General features: G+C 45.1%; 1 protein-coding gene across 2 annotated transcripts; it reads left to right on the top strand.

Moving 5' to 3' along the window:
• Nucleotides 1-1,069: 1,069 nt before the first annotated feature.
• Nucleotides 1,070-16,647, top strand: ADIPOR1 (adiponectin receptor 1). Of its 2 annotated transcripts, none has more exons than XM_047704328.1 (8): nt 1,070-1,259; nt 9,132-9,366; nt 10,858-10,974; nt 12,035-12,206; nt 12,642-12,828; nt 13,838-14,025; nt 15,246-15,439; nt 15,772-16,647. In XM_047704328.1, the coding sequence occupies exons 2-8, from the start codon at nt 9,226-9,228 to the stop codon at nt 15,898-15,900; spliced, it is 1,128 nt and encodes a 375-aa protein (XP_047560284.1). In that variant the 5' UTR covers nt 1,070-1,259; nt 9,132-9,225; the 3' UTR covers nt 15,901-16,647. The 2 variants fall into 2 exon arrangements, with proteins under 2 accessions (XP_047560284.1, XP_047560285.1); XM_047704329.1 differs by lacking the exon at nt 1,070-1,259 and adding an exon at nt 1,363-1,565.
• The last annotated feature ends 465 nt before the right edge of the window (nt 16,648-17,112 follow it).

The following is a 17,112-nucleotide window of genomic DNA, read 5'->3' as shown; positions in this document are numbered from 1 at the left end:
ATTTTAATAAATACATATTTATTATTTTTAAATAATAAATATACTCTCTATACCCAACATGGGGCTCAAACTCACAACTCAGAGATCAAGAGTCATGTGCTCCATGACTGAGCCAGCCAGGTGCCCCTGAAACACCACGATTTTATTCGCATTTTTCGGATGAGATCATTCTCTTGATCAGTAATGTACTCAAGATCATAGGCTGGCCAGGGTCAGAAACTTGGTTCTATGTGACTCCTGAATCTCTTTTAACCAGCACCAAAAGAATTAATCCCAGTGCCCTGAGCCATCCATGTAAGAATATAATAAACTGCCTTCTCTCTCAGCATGTAGGATAGCACTAGCTATATACCATTCTTGGGAGAATTGAGAAAATTGTCAGTTCCTCAAAGTTTCTGTGTTCTGTGATTCATATGAAGGCTGCACCACCCAATTGTCTCCCAGACAAGCACTCTGGGACCACCCTTCTGACTGCGATATGGGAGCAGGGAGCTGGAGCAGAGAGTTCTCAAGCAGGACTAGTTAGAAAACAGCCCCGCTGTTTCTGAAAAGAAGTAACAGGAGTCAAAACTTAAAAGTCTAAAAAAAAAAAAAAAAACTTAAAAGTCTAGCCCAGTGCCTTGCACACGATAGGCACTTCAAGAAACATTCGGGGAGGGGAGAAAGGGACGGTGAGAATGAAGAAGGAACTAAGTGTTGTAGAGATAAAAAAAAAAAAAAAAAACACTGGCGTTGGTAATAGATGAAGTAGAGAGAATTTCCCAATTTAGAAGACAAGGTGCATGGTAGGAAATTCGGCATTCCTTCGCTGGGTTCCGTCTAAATCCCTGAAATTCCTTCCCATCACGCTCTGGAGTTGGTAACTCGGAGGTATGGTCCTCGCAGGGTCTGGAGAGGCGGAGTTTACCATTGGAACAGAGCGAGGGGGCGGGGCCTGCCGCGGGGAAATTGCGCCTCGAGGGTGGTGCCTGCCGCGGAGGGGGCGGGACCGAGTCAGAGGGGGCGGCACTCTGCGCTCGGGAGGCGTGGCCTAGGGGACGGGGCCAGTGATTGGGACTGCGGGAGGAATGCCTGGCAGTAGGGGAGGGAGCGCTTGAGAGGAGGTGACGCGGCCGCGGAGGTGACGCTGTGTGGTCGCGCGCCCCTTCCGGCGCGAGGAGGGCGCTGAAGATCCGGGGCCCCTCGGCCGCAGGCCGCCTCCAGCGCCGCGGGATGTAGCGCGGGGGACCGCGGCCCCCAGCAGAGCCCGCCCGCCGGCCGTAAGTTCCCCCGGGGCTGCCGCGGCGAGCGGGTGGGCGAGGATAGGCCGCAGCACTGGGACCCCCGGGAGCCTCGACGCAGACCTGAGGCGGGGACAGCCCGTGGGGCTCACCCGCCCAGACAAGCGAGGGTCTCGAGTTCCCCCACCCCGGAGCGGGCAGCTCCTCCCGGCTGCTCCGCGGTAGGGGTTGTAAACATTTCCGGCCCCTCCCACTGCGCGCCGCCTCCCGGGCGGCCTCCACGGCTGTCTAAGGGCGGGTGGGCTGCTCGTTCTCGGCTTAACCCCCCGGCTGCCAACAGTCCTGGTGAGTGCTGAGTTTTCCCAGCCCTGGCACGGGGTTGAGACGTCGGGATCCCGGCCCGGGGATCGTATCGGGACCGGCTAGGCCAGAGCTAAGCCGGGTCCCAAGGCCGCTGCGCGAGGCAAGTGGGGAATGGGGGTGTGGGCCTGGGTCGCAGAAGCGCCTCTCTCAGCCTTTGGTGACAGGGGCAGCCCCAAGGGTCCTCCATCACAAGTCTTTGGCAGATCAGACTGTGACAGTGTGCCCACCTCGACGGGGTGGGAGGCGGGGGGAGAAAGTGAGATTAGTGGACGATTTACCTTTATTTAAGGTAATCCCAAAAGCTGGAACGTGAGCAAAATCGAAACTGGGAGAAAAACGGAATTTTATTCCGTCAGAAATTTCACATTGATGTGTACTATCTTACGTGTGAGATTTTGGGTCTTCAAGCCTTTGGCTTTTAAGAAAATAAAATAGATAAGTGCTTCCCCTCAGTTTCTGGTACTTCTCAGGCTACTGGGAAACTGAGGCGGCGAATTTCAGTTTCTACAATTTCAGGTGCCTGGAGAAATAGGAGGCCTACATACTACTTTCCCAGATTAACCATACTATTTCCCCCAAGTATTTAGAAGACTGGCGAGAAAACAGCAGGGAATATTTAGGCTGCTGATGTTAATTTAAAGTTAACACCATAATGGCTGGTTCTTTTCTAATGTGAAGTCCTAGTGGGGTTGTTCACTGCCTTTCTCTCTTGATAGGGGCTGGGTCACCTGTTAGGGTGCAACTGTTGTTGCTGATATTTTAGAGCATCTGTACAGCACCAGGAATGTAGACGGGAGCTCCTAAGTAGACTGCCCTGTCAGGGTAGCCATTTCCAGCTTGCAGCCACTAAATTTATTTCCGGAGTAACTTCTATGTTCCCCTATAGCCGTTGGTACTTGGGGAATCAATTTTCTGAAAAACTGTGGTATGTGAGGGTCCCTCTTTGGGTAGACCGCCACAAAACCATACCTGATTGTGGAATAGAATATGAAAACCTTCTGTTCTCAGTGGCCAAGAAATTACATGATTCCCAAGGGATTTAAAAATAAATGACCACTTTGCCTGCAAGTAGGAAAGCATCACTAGTCTCACCATTGCTAATGGATAAAGGATTCCACCTTAAGTAGGCTTTTAGGCTGTCTTCAGTTTCTTAAAGTCTGGCCTCATTTTATCTGTGGAAGAGTCCCTTATGGAAAAGTGGATTATTCACTGCCCTGGGGACTGTGTTCTCTCAAGCCTGCCTTGGTTCATGCTATGTACACTTCTAGAATGGGCGCTACTTCCATTTTACCTATCAAGATACTTCCTTAAAATCTTCCACAAAACCTTTCCTGGTCATTCCAACTAAAATTGAGCTTTTTTTTTTTTTTTTAAGATTTTATTTATTTATTTGACAGACAGAGATCACAAGCAGGCAGAGAAGCAGGCAGAGAGAGAGGAGGAAGCAGGCTCCCTGCTGAGCAGAGAGCCCGATGCGGGGCTCGATCCCAGGACCCTAGGATCATGACCTGAGCCAAAGGCAGAGGCTTTAACCCACTGAGCCACCCAGGCGCCCCCCAACTAAAATTGAGCTTTTTTTCTGAATTCCTCCAGCACTTAATGGCATTTAGCTCTGTAGTGATGTTAGTAGAAGAAAGTTATTGCCCCCCTCTTAAAATAGAGGCCAGCAACCATGTCATACTGCTAATTCTTTGCCTTATCTCTGTAGCCACAATGCCACGTACACTGCAAACAATCAGTAGGTATTGTCAGATGGATGAAGAATAGAATTTGTGTTTCTTTCTAGGCCAGTTAAGTTTCTTCTCTATTTCCCTAGGAAATTTCCTTTGACCCCTGTAATATAAAGCCAAACTGAACTCTTTTTTTTTTTTTTTTTTTTAAGATTCTGTTTATTTGACAGAGACACAGGGAGAGAGGGAACACAAGCAAGGGGAAGTGGGAGAGGGAGAAGCAGGCTTCCCGCTGAGCAAGGAGCCAGAAGCGGGGCTCGATCCCAGGATCCCAGGATCGTGACCTGAGCCAAAGGCAGACACTTAACGACTGAGCCACCCAGGCGCCCCAAAGTGAACTCTTCAGCACTCTTACTGTAGGGGCACCTGGGTGGCTCATTTGGTTAAGCAGCTGCCTTTGGCTCATGTCATGATCTCAGGTTGTGTTTGGCTCAGGTTATGATTTCAGGGTCCCAGGATAGAGCCCTGCAGCTGGGAGACTGTGTCTCCCTCTGCCCCTCCCCCTGCTCCTGCTTCTCCCTCTGCCTCTCTCCCTACTCATGCGTGCTCTCTCTCTCAAATAAATAAATAAAATCTTAAAAAAAAAAACAAAACAAAAAAAAAACCTTGCTGTATTATCCTGCCCCATCTACGTGTGATTGCACTGGTGAACTAAATAGTCATGTTCAAACCCAGAAGCTTTATTAATTATGGTGTTGCTATTGTTTTTTTCTGGTACTGGTACTTATCAAAGTCATTACATTTTGTCCTTGACGTCCATTTGTCTCTAATATCACCCACCAAACTTTGTTCCTCTCACCATTCTCAAAGTTAATTCCCTTTTCCTGCTCAGTAATGTTGGGGGCCTGATTCCTGCTCAGTAATGTTGGGGGCGTGATTAGTGTTTATAAAGTTTGTAACTATCTTCAATGGAAGTGATCCTTGAAAGTGCCCTGTAGGCAAACCAGTTCCAACTGATTGGCTTTTAGGCATGCACCTAGATGGGGTTTCTGAGGTGCACAGTGTAATGTGACCGCTCTGATGTAGAACTATACTGACTGTATGTCTAAAAGCCAAATATTAAAAACAGGGACTGGCATGAAACTCCATCGTCAGCCTGGGTATTTTCTTTAATTTTTAATTTTTTAAAAATATGTGGGGATGGGGTCATGGCATTTGAAAAGCTTATCTGTCTGGTGGTGCCTGGGTGGCTCAGTCGTTAAGCATCTGCCTTCAGCTCAGGTCATGATTCGAGGGTCCTGGGATTGAGCCCCGCATCGAGCTCCCTGCTCAGCAGGAAGCCTGCTCCTCCCTCTCCCACTCCCCCTGCTTGTGTTCCCTCTCTCGCTGTCTCTCTCTGTCAAATAAGTAAATAAAATATTTTAAAAAAAATATTTTCTTTCTGTAGGATCGAAAAGTCTTCTGTTGGGGTAGCTGGAGGAAAGCTACAAGGGAGGTTAGAGTGTGATTTTCCACTTCAGACACTACATCTATGACACTTAGCATCCAGTGAGAATGCTAAGGCCCGCTGCTGCAGTTTGGTAATTTTCAAACATGGGTCTTCGCCTTTACTCATTTTCCCGTAGCAGTGCTATGAAGCCATGTCCCCTAACAGAGCAGATGTAGCGAAGATGGCCGCGTTCTTTGACTTTACTGCTAAACTAATCTTGCTTTGGAATGATAGAGTCAGGCAGGCATAGTTGGAGCCTACCCATGCCTACGCACAGAATCTCTAAGAGTCCAGAAACCCCGGCTTAAAAATTTGCAGAAGAAGCTTGATGCCTTTGACCCCACGGAAGGAGTGTGCTTGGAAAACTTAGGAACTGGTTCTCAGAGTAAACATCTCCAGAAACTGTGAGGGAAGTAAACTGTCTGGCTCACTGGCTGGTGATTAAGAATCAGTTCTTTCCTCAAGTGTGGCAGAGGATTATCTTATTTATAGGAGCACAAACACCTCCCTGCCTCCACAGCGCTTTTCTTTTAAGATCATAGATTTATCCAGCTGGAAAGCTTAGTGGTAAAGATTTTTATTAGCTTGAATTGAAGAAATCCCTTAAAAAATGCACTCAGTGGAGTTTGGCCCAGTTATAATTTGTTACACTGGGTGTGGTGAGTTTGAGGGGAAATGTATTTCCTCTAAAATACTAAGGATATAGAAAGGTGGCAGAAAGTTGAAGTATGTTTGGCTCTCCTGAGCGCTCCCAGAATTGGTCTTAACACCATACGGGTTTATGCTGGTTTTATAGAATACAGACAAAAAGGCTTGCTTGTAATAATTCCCAGGTGTTTGTGACTGGTCACCCTGTCAGAAGTTATATTTCCAGGTCCCAGTATTATTTGCTCTTCTCTCTTGCCAGACCTCCAATCCCTATCTCTCCCTTTCCTGTCTCTGCGTTGCTACAGTTTAGAAGACCAAACTGGACAATGGACTTTGCTCACTATGATGACATGATTTCCATTGACCTCCATTGCATGTACTTTACATGATGCATGATGCCATATCTTGTATGCTGAGTCATAGCTGGTGGCTGATTTGTGAGTTCATTGGGATGTCTGTTAGGTGTAGTGACCAGGCCTAGAAGTCAATGCTGAGGGGAGGTGTAGGAGTTAGGGATAGAGGAGCTGGCGGGCATCAGAAGAATTAACAGACAGTGATTTGGACTGAAAGGGAAAAGACATGATGGCCAAGAGAAAGAGATCATCCTAGGAGAACACTAGACTCGAGGGCATAAAAACTTTGCAGATCAAATGAGGAAATCAGTAAGAATACCAAGCTGGATTCTGCATTGGATCTCTGACCCTAACTGCCCAACTTACACTTTGACTCTGTCAGTCTCATTGCCACTAGTGAAATAGTGACACAGCATTCGAAATAATTGAATTTAGTATGCGACCATTCTAGGTTATGAGTTCTCCCCCCCCACCGCTGCGCTCCTGGGACTGTGAAATTATATCACTGACTCTGTACGTATTACAAGTGATGTCATGCCATCCTTTGATGACACTTCTTCAGCTGTGTATTTTGCACAGTACCTTAGAACGCCTTAGGGTGCTAATACTAGATATATTTGTTAAATACTCGTGAATATTTCAGCTTACTCTGAGGGAAAAGAGAAAGCCCCATAAGCATAAGAAAAAGTACATAAACCCTTAGTTGGTGACAAGAAGCTAATAAGTCATATGCTTGCTGACTAGAATGCTGGGTTCTGACCAAAATCAAGGATACATAGCACAGAACCTGAGTTGTTGTTTTTTTTGTGTGTTTTTTTTTCTTCTGCCCTGGCAGCAGTGTTCTAGTCTAAGTGTATGCTCCCAATTCAGGCTTGTCCGAAGTGCGGAAAGCTTTTCTTTGTTTCTCTAGTATAAATTATTTCTTAGTAAAATTGTTAATTCAGTAGTACTTCACTCTAAGGAAATTTGTTTTGTGGTCAACCCGTTGAAAAAGATTTCCCAGTGTTTCTTTTTTTTTTTTTTTTAAGATTTTATTTATTTATTTGACAGACAGAGATCACAAGTAGACAGAGAGGCAGGCAGAGAGAGAGAGGGAAGCAGGCTCCCTGCTGAGCAGAGAGCCCGATGTAGGACTCGATCCCAGGACCCTGAGATCATGACCTGAGCCAAAGGCAGCGGCTTAACCCACTGAGCCACCCAGGCGCCCTTCCCAGTGTTTCTTATGGGGATTGCCTATTTCCTGAGGTTTTCAGGAGCCTCCAGTTGCCTGTTCTCCTTAGGCTCAGTTGTTGGCTTTGACTGTGGGCTGGCATCTGTCTTGTCAGAATCTCGCCCATTTGAAGGAAGAACTATCCATGTGTCGACACCGTGTAAAAGTCTATTGTGCAGTGAGTTACTGTTTGCTCTTGAACCAGATTTGCCTGTTGCTTTCAGATGTGCTTGTGAGTTGAGCGTAGCATGACTTTTGAAACTTAAGGACTGCCCTCATCTGACTACTTATATCCAATTATAATCCCTGAGAAGGAACTGTAATTAGTCTTGGATAAAAAGAGAACTGGTATGAGCTATCAAATATGTTTATGTAGTGAACAGCAGTGGGAGTGTCTGTCTCATGAGCAGTCATGGTTACTGCCTATTATAAAAGGTTTGGGTTCCCTAAGCTTCCATTTCCTCTCTGGTAATGCAGCACACTCCCCATGCAGGTGCTGCTTGACCTCTCTGCATTGCCCTGTGTTCATTGGGTTCAGATAGCCAGTGCATAAAAATGCTAATATTCTGGTCATTAGTGTTGCTATGAGTAATAAACTCCTTTCTTTTGGGTGGAGGGCTAGTAATATGCAAAATGGTGAATATCTTCGGACACTTTTCCTCTCTTTTCAATATTATTTTCATCTCCCTGAGACCTGATTGAAAGACCACTGCCTGAAGTCCAGTTCAGGAAAACCTCAAGTAGTAGTTTTTCCTAGAAAACTGACTTCTAGGTTTCTCTGGTTTTCCTTAAGGATTTGTGTACTTGTCTCTAGTTTCTGAAAAACTAATTTGAGTGGGGCTTAGATTATGAGCTACAGTGTTTGTGACAAGCACTTGCTGAGCTGGTTGTTTGGTATGTGTTTGGCAAAGGGCAAGGCTGGGGCTGCCTCCTTGTCTTCAACTTCCTGGTCCCAGGTAAGTTATTGCTTGCTTTAAGGAGAGATTATGATGAAAGCTTGTTATCCACGTGTTAAACCCAGGCTATTATCCTACTACAGAATTAGTAGACATTGCGGAGAAATTAACCACTGAACATCTGGCTCACAATTAGTTTCCTTCTGCATGTGATGCATACTTGGCAGAGCATTTGTAGAAAAAGCCCACCCGAGTTCAGTTGACATTTGATTTGTTTCAAGCTTGGGTGGTCTTGAAATACAGTTGACCCTTGAACAACACAGAGGTTAGGGGCAGTGATCCCCACACAGTTGAAAATCCTCGGATAACTTTGGACTTCCCAGAAGTTAACTCCTAACAGCATACTGTTAACCAGAAGTCTTACCAATAACATAAACAGTTGATGAACACATATTTTGTATGTTACATGTATTACATTCTGTATTCTTACAATAAAGCTAGAAAAAAGAAACTTATTAAGAAAATCCTAAGGAAGAGAAAATATATTTACAGTACTGAACATATATGTCTTGAAGAAAATCTGCATACAGGTGGACCCTCGCAGTTCAAGCCTGTGTTGTTGAAGGGTCAGCTGCAATTACAGCCGGGGCCTGGCCTCCTATTTTTGCTCTTCATTCTCAGAGCCAAACCTTTCTTGAGCAGAATAGCTTTGGGAATGGTAGGTTAGACTCTTCTCATTAAATGGGCTCCACACCTGTGGCAGGGGGTGGTTGAGGGTGAGTCACTGGTTTTCTGTGGTGACAGTTTGGTACAATAACCACAGATCCTTTGAAGACAACCAATCAGATGTTATATTTTCAGCCTTATCTGTAAGATTAGTGAAGTTCTGGGGCACTGTGTGGCTCAGTGGGTTAAAGCCTCTGCCTTCAGCTCAGGTCATGATCCCAGGGTCTTGGGATCAAGCCCCGCATTGGGCTCTCCACTCAGTGGGGAGCCTGCTTCCCCACCCCCCTCTCTCTGCCTGCCTCTCTGCCTACTTGTGATCTCTGTCAAATAAATAAACAAAAATTTAAAAAAAAAAAAGATTAGTGAAGTTCTGAGTCAAGACTAACATTGAAGAGGGAGAACAAAGAATAGATTTTAATTTAGCAATCACCTAGACTTCAGAATTGGAGATAGGGTGTCAGCTGATTAGCTGTGTCTTATTCAGGGTTGACTCGTGGTCATGAAAGTGGAAGAGGAATCAATTGCCAATACCCTTCTTGTTTGTGTTTGCTTTCAGTGTTCACCATCACAGGGAGATCTCTGCCCCCTGGGGCTGAGAGGCCCCAACCTTTCCCCAAGCTGAAGCTGCAGGGTTTTGGGGTACCAGCCAGATGTCTTCTCACAGAGGATCTGTGGTGGCACAGGGCAATGGAGCTCCGGCCAGTAACAGGGAAACGGACACGGTGGAGCTGGCTGAACTGGGACCCCTGCTAGAAGAGAAGGGCAAACGGGTAATTGCCAACCCAACCAAAGTAAGTTGTCTTCCCAGGAGTCATTGCCTTGATCAGAACTTCTCATTAGGCCTGTGTCAGTATCCATTTTTCTAAAATCTCACCTCTTTCCCCAAAGGAGGAACCATAGCACCCTGGGAATATCTCTATCCCAGGCTTATCATACTACATTACATGTATCTTACTTATTTGTATCCTTTTCCCACAGTAAGCTTTTGCAAGTTCACTCATCTTTAGAACCTTAGGACTTAACACAAGGCCTGAAGTCCAGTAAGTAATTAGTAAATTCCTGTGAATGAATGAAGCATCAGTTAGGATTAGGTTTGGCTTCATATAACAGACAAAAACCCCTGTAGTCTTGACAAGATGGTGTGTCTCATATAAAAGAATTTTAGACGTAATCCATCCCAGGCTGATAACAGAGGCTCCACTCCAGTCAGGCCCTGTCTTGCTCCCCTCCTCCATTGTCAGTGTTACCCATCACACTCCCCTACAAGCCACCAGAAAAGAGGAAGGGGAAAGAGAAGAAGGGCCCACCCTTTCTGGAAGTACCTCACAACCCTTCCACTTACATCCCATAGGCTGGACTTCATTACACAGTTATATTCGGCTGCAGTGGAATATAGGCAAAGTAGTCTCTTCTTTGGGCCTGAGTAAAATTACAGGAACATTGCCACCCTGAGTAAAACCAAGGACTTTGTTACTGAGGAAGAGAGAGAGAGAATGGATATTGGGGTAGGCAAGCAGAAATCTGTACCACAAAATTTAAGAGGGACCATTTGTTTCCCAGGGACCATCAACGGGAGAGAGAAAGAGAAGGAGCCAAACCGCCTGGCTCTTCATCTCCATGGTTTAGAGCCTTGGGACTGAGAGAAAAGTCTCTCTCCTTGAAAGGGAAGTGCTCTCCCGTGTGCACACTTTGTGTCAAGGCTCCTTGGGGTATAGGACTCAGCGCTGCTACTTTCTACAAAACCAGTCTGGAGGCCCTGAGACCCTTGGGAGCTGCAAGGAAGACAAAGTTACAGTCACGATATAATCCCCAGAGTCTGTGAACTGGGAACTATAAACAGATTTAAATTCTTAAGGGAATCTCTGAGACTCTGTCTCTTCCATAGTTTCGAGAATTTAGTGGTCTAGAATAGAGAGATATTTGGAAATTGGGGACAGTTGAGAACCACTGTCCGAGAGGAGGAGGGGCCTCCAAACTTAACATTTAGGACTGGCGTGGCAGTCCCGTATCCCTTTCACGTCAGCCCCCATCCGTCTACCTCCTGGGTGCTGAATCGAGCTCTCACTCCAGCACTTGCAAAGTATTAACAAGCCTGAGCTACCGTGTTATAAACTCATTAACTATCATGCTTTTGGAGAAAAAGGCCACAAGGTCCTATGTGTAGGAGTGTGGCCAGGCAGGAAGTGTTGAGTTTGGGTTTCTCTGGATCTTTCTGATCTGGACTAGCAGAGATTATGAGACGGCCCTTAGGATTGGTTTTTGCATATTTTTCATCCCTGTAGGCTGAAGAAGAGCAAGCATGCCCGGTACCCCAGGAAGAGGAGGAGGAGGTGCGGGTACTGACGCTTCCCCTGCAGGCCCACCATGCCATGGAGAAGATGGAGGAGTTTGTGTATAAGGTACAGCCCAGTAGCTTCTGTCCTGGAACAAGGGCAGTGGGCTTCCCCGGGATGCTCCCAGCTGGCATCCACGCATTGGACTGAAGAACTTTTACTCCCTCTTGTGGGTTTGTCTTTACTTAGGGTGAAGGATATCAAGGGGAAGGGTAGCTACATTTTTACTACCTACTGTGTTAGGCAGTGCTCAGAATATATTCTAAAACAGAAGTTCTTAGCCTTTTTTTTTTTCTTTCTTTTTTGCTATGGATCCCTTTGGCAATTGTTAGAATTTTCTAATTTTTAAAAATTCCAAAATTTTAATGTGGGCTCCTTTTATGCACACATTAGATATGCATTAATGACAAGTGATAATGTATTTTATTAAAATTTATACTTCTAAGCAGTGAAGAGTAACAATATTTTGAGATCTGCAAAACTAGTGTATGAAATTCCCTCCCATTTCCATGGGTGACAGTCACAGGTTCTAGCACTACTGTGCTTTTGGTCACATTTATAATTGAAAGGAGTGTTAGATTCCAGGTAGAGGTGAGTGAAAATGAAAGATCATTTTTTTCCATCTGGATTTCCACCCCTCCCTGGATTCTATCCATTGTCTGTGTGTCCTGGGTTAAGAACCCCTGCTCTATAAAGACATAGTCCCAACCTAGGAAGGACTTAGAATCTACTGGGGGGAGAGGATTGAGCAGGGGGCAAATAGAATCTTCTGGATTAGAGGGGCAAAGGAGGGATAAAATGTATATTTTTGAAACCGTTATATGTAATTTCTATTTCTTTGTTTTCATTCACTATTTTTACTTAATTGTACTTATTTAATTTCAAGTAGCTTAAAGAAGGTCCTGCCGTATTTTTTTTCAAGATTGAGATACATTTATCTAAAGCATATCCAGATAAACTAACATGACACAGGAACAAAGGCATTAGCAAAAATTGGTCAAGATATACAGTACTGTGACGGGCTCGTTCGTACTGTGTCTTGGATATCTGCAAGTCCAGGCTGAGTTCCTTGTCCTTGTGGAAACTACCATTCTTTAGGGCCCTTCTTAGAGTGTACATATTCCAGGTCTGGGAAGGACGCTGGAGGGTCATCCCATATGACGTACTCCCTGATTGGCTGAAGGACAATGACTACTTGCTACATGGCCATAGACCACCTATGCCCTCCTTCCGGGCTTGCTTCAAGAGCATTTTCCGCATCCATACAGAAACTGGCAACATCTGGACCCATCTGCTTGGTGAGTGATTGGGGCGGGGAAGAAATCCAATGTTTCGATCTCCTTAAATGCCAAAGGAGAGATTATATAGCCTTTGTCCAGGGGAAGGAAAAGAACAAAGTTGTTCTGACTGATCAGTGATCCTTGATCCCTGGTCTTTGAGACTAGAAAAGGAAGGCCTAGAACCAGGAGAAGAAATTGGAACTAGATGTTCTTTTGGGATTCCTGGTAGAACTGTCCGTGGAGGCAGTCGCTTCTATCTCATGAATTCCCACTGTGCAAACAAAATGCCAACATTTCAAAAAGTGCTGTTTTAGTCTGAGTTTCTATGACTGGTGCCATTTTCTCCTGAAATTTTAGACCACAGTTCTGAACTCTTTTGTTTTAGTGCTGATTTAACACCGTCGAGGTGCATGTACTGTCTTAGGCTTTTTTTTTTTCTTTTCCCTCCTCTAGGTTTTGTGCTGTTTCTCTTTTTGGGAATCTTGACCATGCTCAGACCAAATATGTACTTCATGGCCCCTCTACAGGAGAAGGTGGTTTTTGGAATGTTCTTTTTGGGTGCAGTGCTCTGCCTCAGTTTCTCCTGGCTCTTTCACACCGTTTATTGTCATTCAGAGAAAGTCTCTCGGACTTTTTCCAAGTGAGTTGAAAGAATGTCAGTACGGAAAGACCACACACTACTGTCACGTCTTGTGATATGAGCTGACCGGGTGCTGAAAGGTCCAGTCACTCCTAAAGGTTCCCTGATGTCGCAGAGGAAGGGCTTTCTATTTTGTGGGTATAATTGGGTGGTGAAGTTCTTCTCTTAAATCCTTCATGAAAAAATACACTACAGCCTCCTCAACAGATGGATTTTACCTGTATGGTACTATCGCTTGTGAAATTTGGGGTACCAGTGGGCTGCTCTTTGAGCCCAAGTACTCAGTACTATCTGACCTTCCCGTTGGCCTGAGCCACAGCAGGGCATGATAAGGTATTCCTGCTTCATGCCGCTAATGCTTCTCCCCACTCGTCCAACTGGCCTTATCTTTGCTGCCCACGCACTGCTGGAAGCCCCAGATGTCCATCCTCTAATGCTTTTTAGATTCTCCAACTCTGTGCCTGGAATTCTGTTTATTTGCTTGTTGTGGTGGTGGTTGTTGTTGGTTTTGGTGGTGGCAGCGGCGGGTTATTTTGGCTTTCCCATAACACCATTAACAGGAATACATTTTCATCATTAAAAAAGTCAACTAAATCACAACAGTACGTCTTAGGAGTACTCCCAATTCACGGGTTTTGTTTGAGGAACTCAAGTGATCAGAACTGAAGAACATTCAGAGCCCTTCGTGAATGGGAAGCTGGGTATGAGCTAGTGCAGAACTCCTAAACTGAAGTCTCCACTAGGGGGAGATTTGGCTGCTCACAAGGAAGGGAAGGGATGAAGTCCTGGGATCCCGGATTCTTAGAAACTTTTCCATTGCAAAATAGACGCGCTTGACCTGGTGGGTTTTTCATCCAGGATGCAGGATAGACTGTATGGGAAATGAGGGGAGGCTGAGTGGAGCTGTTGAAATACGGGAGCAGGTGAACAGAAAGAACAAATTCAACAAGCCATGGGATTTCTTCATTTCTCCCGCTGATTGATTTCATGTTTATGGCTCTTTCTTTAGACTGGATTATTCAGGGATTGCTCTACTGATTATGGGGAGCTTTGTCCCCTGGCTCTATTACTCCTTCTACTGCTCCCCACAGCCACGGCTCATCTACCTCTCCATCGTCTGTGTCCTGGGCATTTCTGCCATCATCGTGGCACAGTGGGACCGGTTTGCCACTCCTAAGCACCGGCAGACAAGAGCAGGTGGGTAGGAAGACATAGAGGTAAACTTCATTTATATTTGGCTCTTGAGTCTAATAGGCCTAACCCTGGACCCTAAGGTTTGCAGTTGGGGGACCCCATCCAAGCCCTGATTTGTGTTTAGAACTCGGAAAGCACCAGGAATTTTCAAAGTTCAGTTCTCCCCCGTGTTTCATAGTATCTGAGTGGCATGTTGGCAGGACAGATAACTACCAAGCTGGTCAGTTCGCTGTAAGTATAGAAGTGATTGCTCTCAAATTTGGTTTGAGAAAGTTAAAAAATATATGGAGCCATTTTAGTGACCTGAGTCCTAAGCAAGGGGATGGAAGGCTTGGTTTGGTGAATTATTAAAAAAAAAAAAAACAAAAAAACCACACAGACACACACACCTTGCGCATAAACACTGGTCACAACTATTGTAACAGCTACAAACATAAACATCTTTGTCTTGTCTCATCTGGACTCTCCTTTTAAGCTTCATTTTTGCAGCAGCACATTAGTTACCACTAGTTTTCAGGCCCTTTGGACTTCTTAATATGTGCTGTGTCTTAAACCTTCAGTTAAAAGAATTAAATATTCATGAGGCACCAGCTGTGTGCCAGCATTGTGCTTTAACGAGGGCATCTACAAAAATGCGGAAGGTCAGCCCTGCCCTCCAGTTAAGTGTAGGGTAGTGATGTTGAGACAAATACCCATTCTTCCCTTCCTCTTACCTGACTTGTGTGTCCCTGAGCCTTGACAACTTCTGATCTGGGTATGTCTGTCTACTCAGGAGAGGTCAGAGTCCCGTTGCTTAATTTTTTTATGAACTTAATGGAAAAGCTGCCCAGCTTCTCTCTGACTTGGAAGCCACCCACCTGAAGCCTTGCCATTTAGGTTCTGTATCCAAGTCAGCCATGAGAGGTGTTTGACATAGGCTTTTGGCCCAGCCTTCACATTTCTTAACAAATAATTAAGAATGTCGGATGTTTGTTCTCGGTGCTCCTTAAAGGTAATAGCTAGATTAGCACGGACACAGACAGCCTTCTTCCCATTCTGGATGTTGAAGAAATGTCTGCTGTCTGTTATTCGCCATGTGGTGGAGTTTCCTAAACATGTCCTGTTCACCAGAAAATAGCTAATTGTGACAATAAACATCTGAATTGTAGAGTAAGACAGTGGTGCTTAGTGGTGGTATTTTGTGGTGGCTATTTCCTTGACAATCTTATGTCTGCTTTGTTCAGGAGTGTTCCTGGGACTTGGCTTGAGTGGTGTTGTGCCCACCATGCACTTTACTATCGCTGAGGGCTTTGTCAAGGCCACCACAGTGGGCCAGATGGGCTGGTTCTTCCTCATGGCTGTGATGTACATCACTGGAGCCGGCCTTTATGCTGCGCGAATTCCTGAGCGTTTCTTTCCTGGGAAATTTGACATATGGGTAAGAAGGGACTCTTCCAGCGGGGCCTATGATGTGAGTGACCAGCCAAAGTTAAAGGTCTGAGTACAAGGCGGTAAGAAACATAGGGACCACGTAGTGTAGTGTTTCGGGGTACCTGTATATACACAGGGAGAAATGGCAGGGGAATAACCAGTATTAACATTTTGATGTATCTCTCACAAGATTTATAAAAAAATTTTCTACAACAAATACATCACTTTTATGATGTAAAAAGACTTTTAAGGAGACACTAGAAGAGGCAAATGCCTGCTACTTACTACTGATCTCCCCTTGCCACTGTCCTAAAGGCCCTTCTCTTGTCATTCCTGCAGTTCCAGTCTCATCAGATTTTCCATGTCCTGGTGGTGGCCGCAGCCTTTGTCCACTTCTACGGGGTCTCCAACCTTCAAGAATTCCGTTACGGCCTAGAGGGCGGCTGTACTGACGACTCCCTTCTCTGAGCCTTCCTACCTGAGGGGTGGAGGAGGAACTTCCCAAGTGCTTTTAAAAATAACTTCTTTGTTGACGTGAGAGGAAGAGTCTGAGTTGTCTGTTTCTAGAAGAAACCTCTTAGAGAATTCAGTACCAACCAAGCTTCAGCCCACTTTCACACCCACTGGGCAATACTTTCCATTTCCCTAGCTGAGGAGAGCGGGGATGGCCCAATTTAGCCATGCCCGTCTTCAGCAGCTCCCCCTTGTTGGCAAGGCAACTACCGTCCCCTCACAGAGACAGTACTTTGAAGCTCATGTTGAGATTTTACCCCTCCTCCAACCATTTTGGGAAAAAATGATGGACTGGGACTCTTCAGAAATTCTCTTTCTGGAGGAAAATATCCCTCCCTTACCCCCATCCTTACTTTGTAACCTGGCTTATAACAGGCCATCCATTTTTGTAGCACACTTTTCAAAAACAATTAGAACCTGGTCCCATCTTTCTCGGGCCTGGATCTGCTTTTACAGCAGGAAAAACAAAGCCACCAACTTTTACATAGCCCGGCTAATCATGGAAGTGTGTCCAGGCTTCAAGTAACTTGACTTTTAATTTTTTTTTTTTTTCTTGGCAGAGTAATGTAAAATTAAAATGGGGAAAGATATTTAATATTTAATACTAAGCTTTAAAAAGAAACCTGCTATCATTGCTATGTATCTTGATGCAAAGACTATGATGATAATAAAAGAAAGTACAGAAGACACTCGGCATTCGAAGATTTAACATGTGTGGTCTCAACTATTTGTACACAACTCCAAAGGATTAAAACCAGTAACGTAGTTTCAGATTCTGCTGAGATACAAACTTGAATCATAGTCATTGATTGACAGGCTGGCATATGCGGGCCGATGAATGAGCCTAATTGAATTCCTAGCATATGCTTCTCAATACAGCTTTGTTTTTCTCTACTTACCACACAGACCTTGTGCTAGAGAGTTTGGTTTGCTGTAGTAGTATTAATTAGAAGATTCTCGAAGGTGTTGGGAATATATCCCTGTGATCAAATCTCTACTGCATATTACTTAAGAGTTTCATTCTTCTAAAGCTGCCTGGCTTGAGGATGTCTCATCAAGAGGTTATTCCATGCTTTTCTGGGCTTTTGTGAATTGCGCTCAACTTGATTTGTCTTCATTAGGCGGCATACGGTCTGCAGTTGTCACTGACTGTACGCAGTTACATAG

The sequence above is a fragment of the Lutra lutra genome, chromosome 15, assembly GCF_902655055.1.
Source record: "Lutra lutra chromosome 15, mLutLut1.2, whole genome shotgun sequence".
Lineage (NCBI taxonomy): Eukaryota > Metazoa > Chordata > Mammalia > Carnivora > Mustelidae > Lutra > Lutra lutra.
Note: the sequence above shows the minus strand (reverse complement) of the source record. Positions and strands in the feature narration are given on the sequence as shown.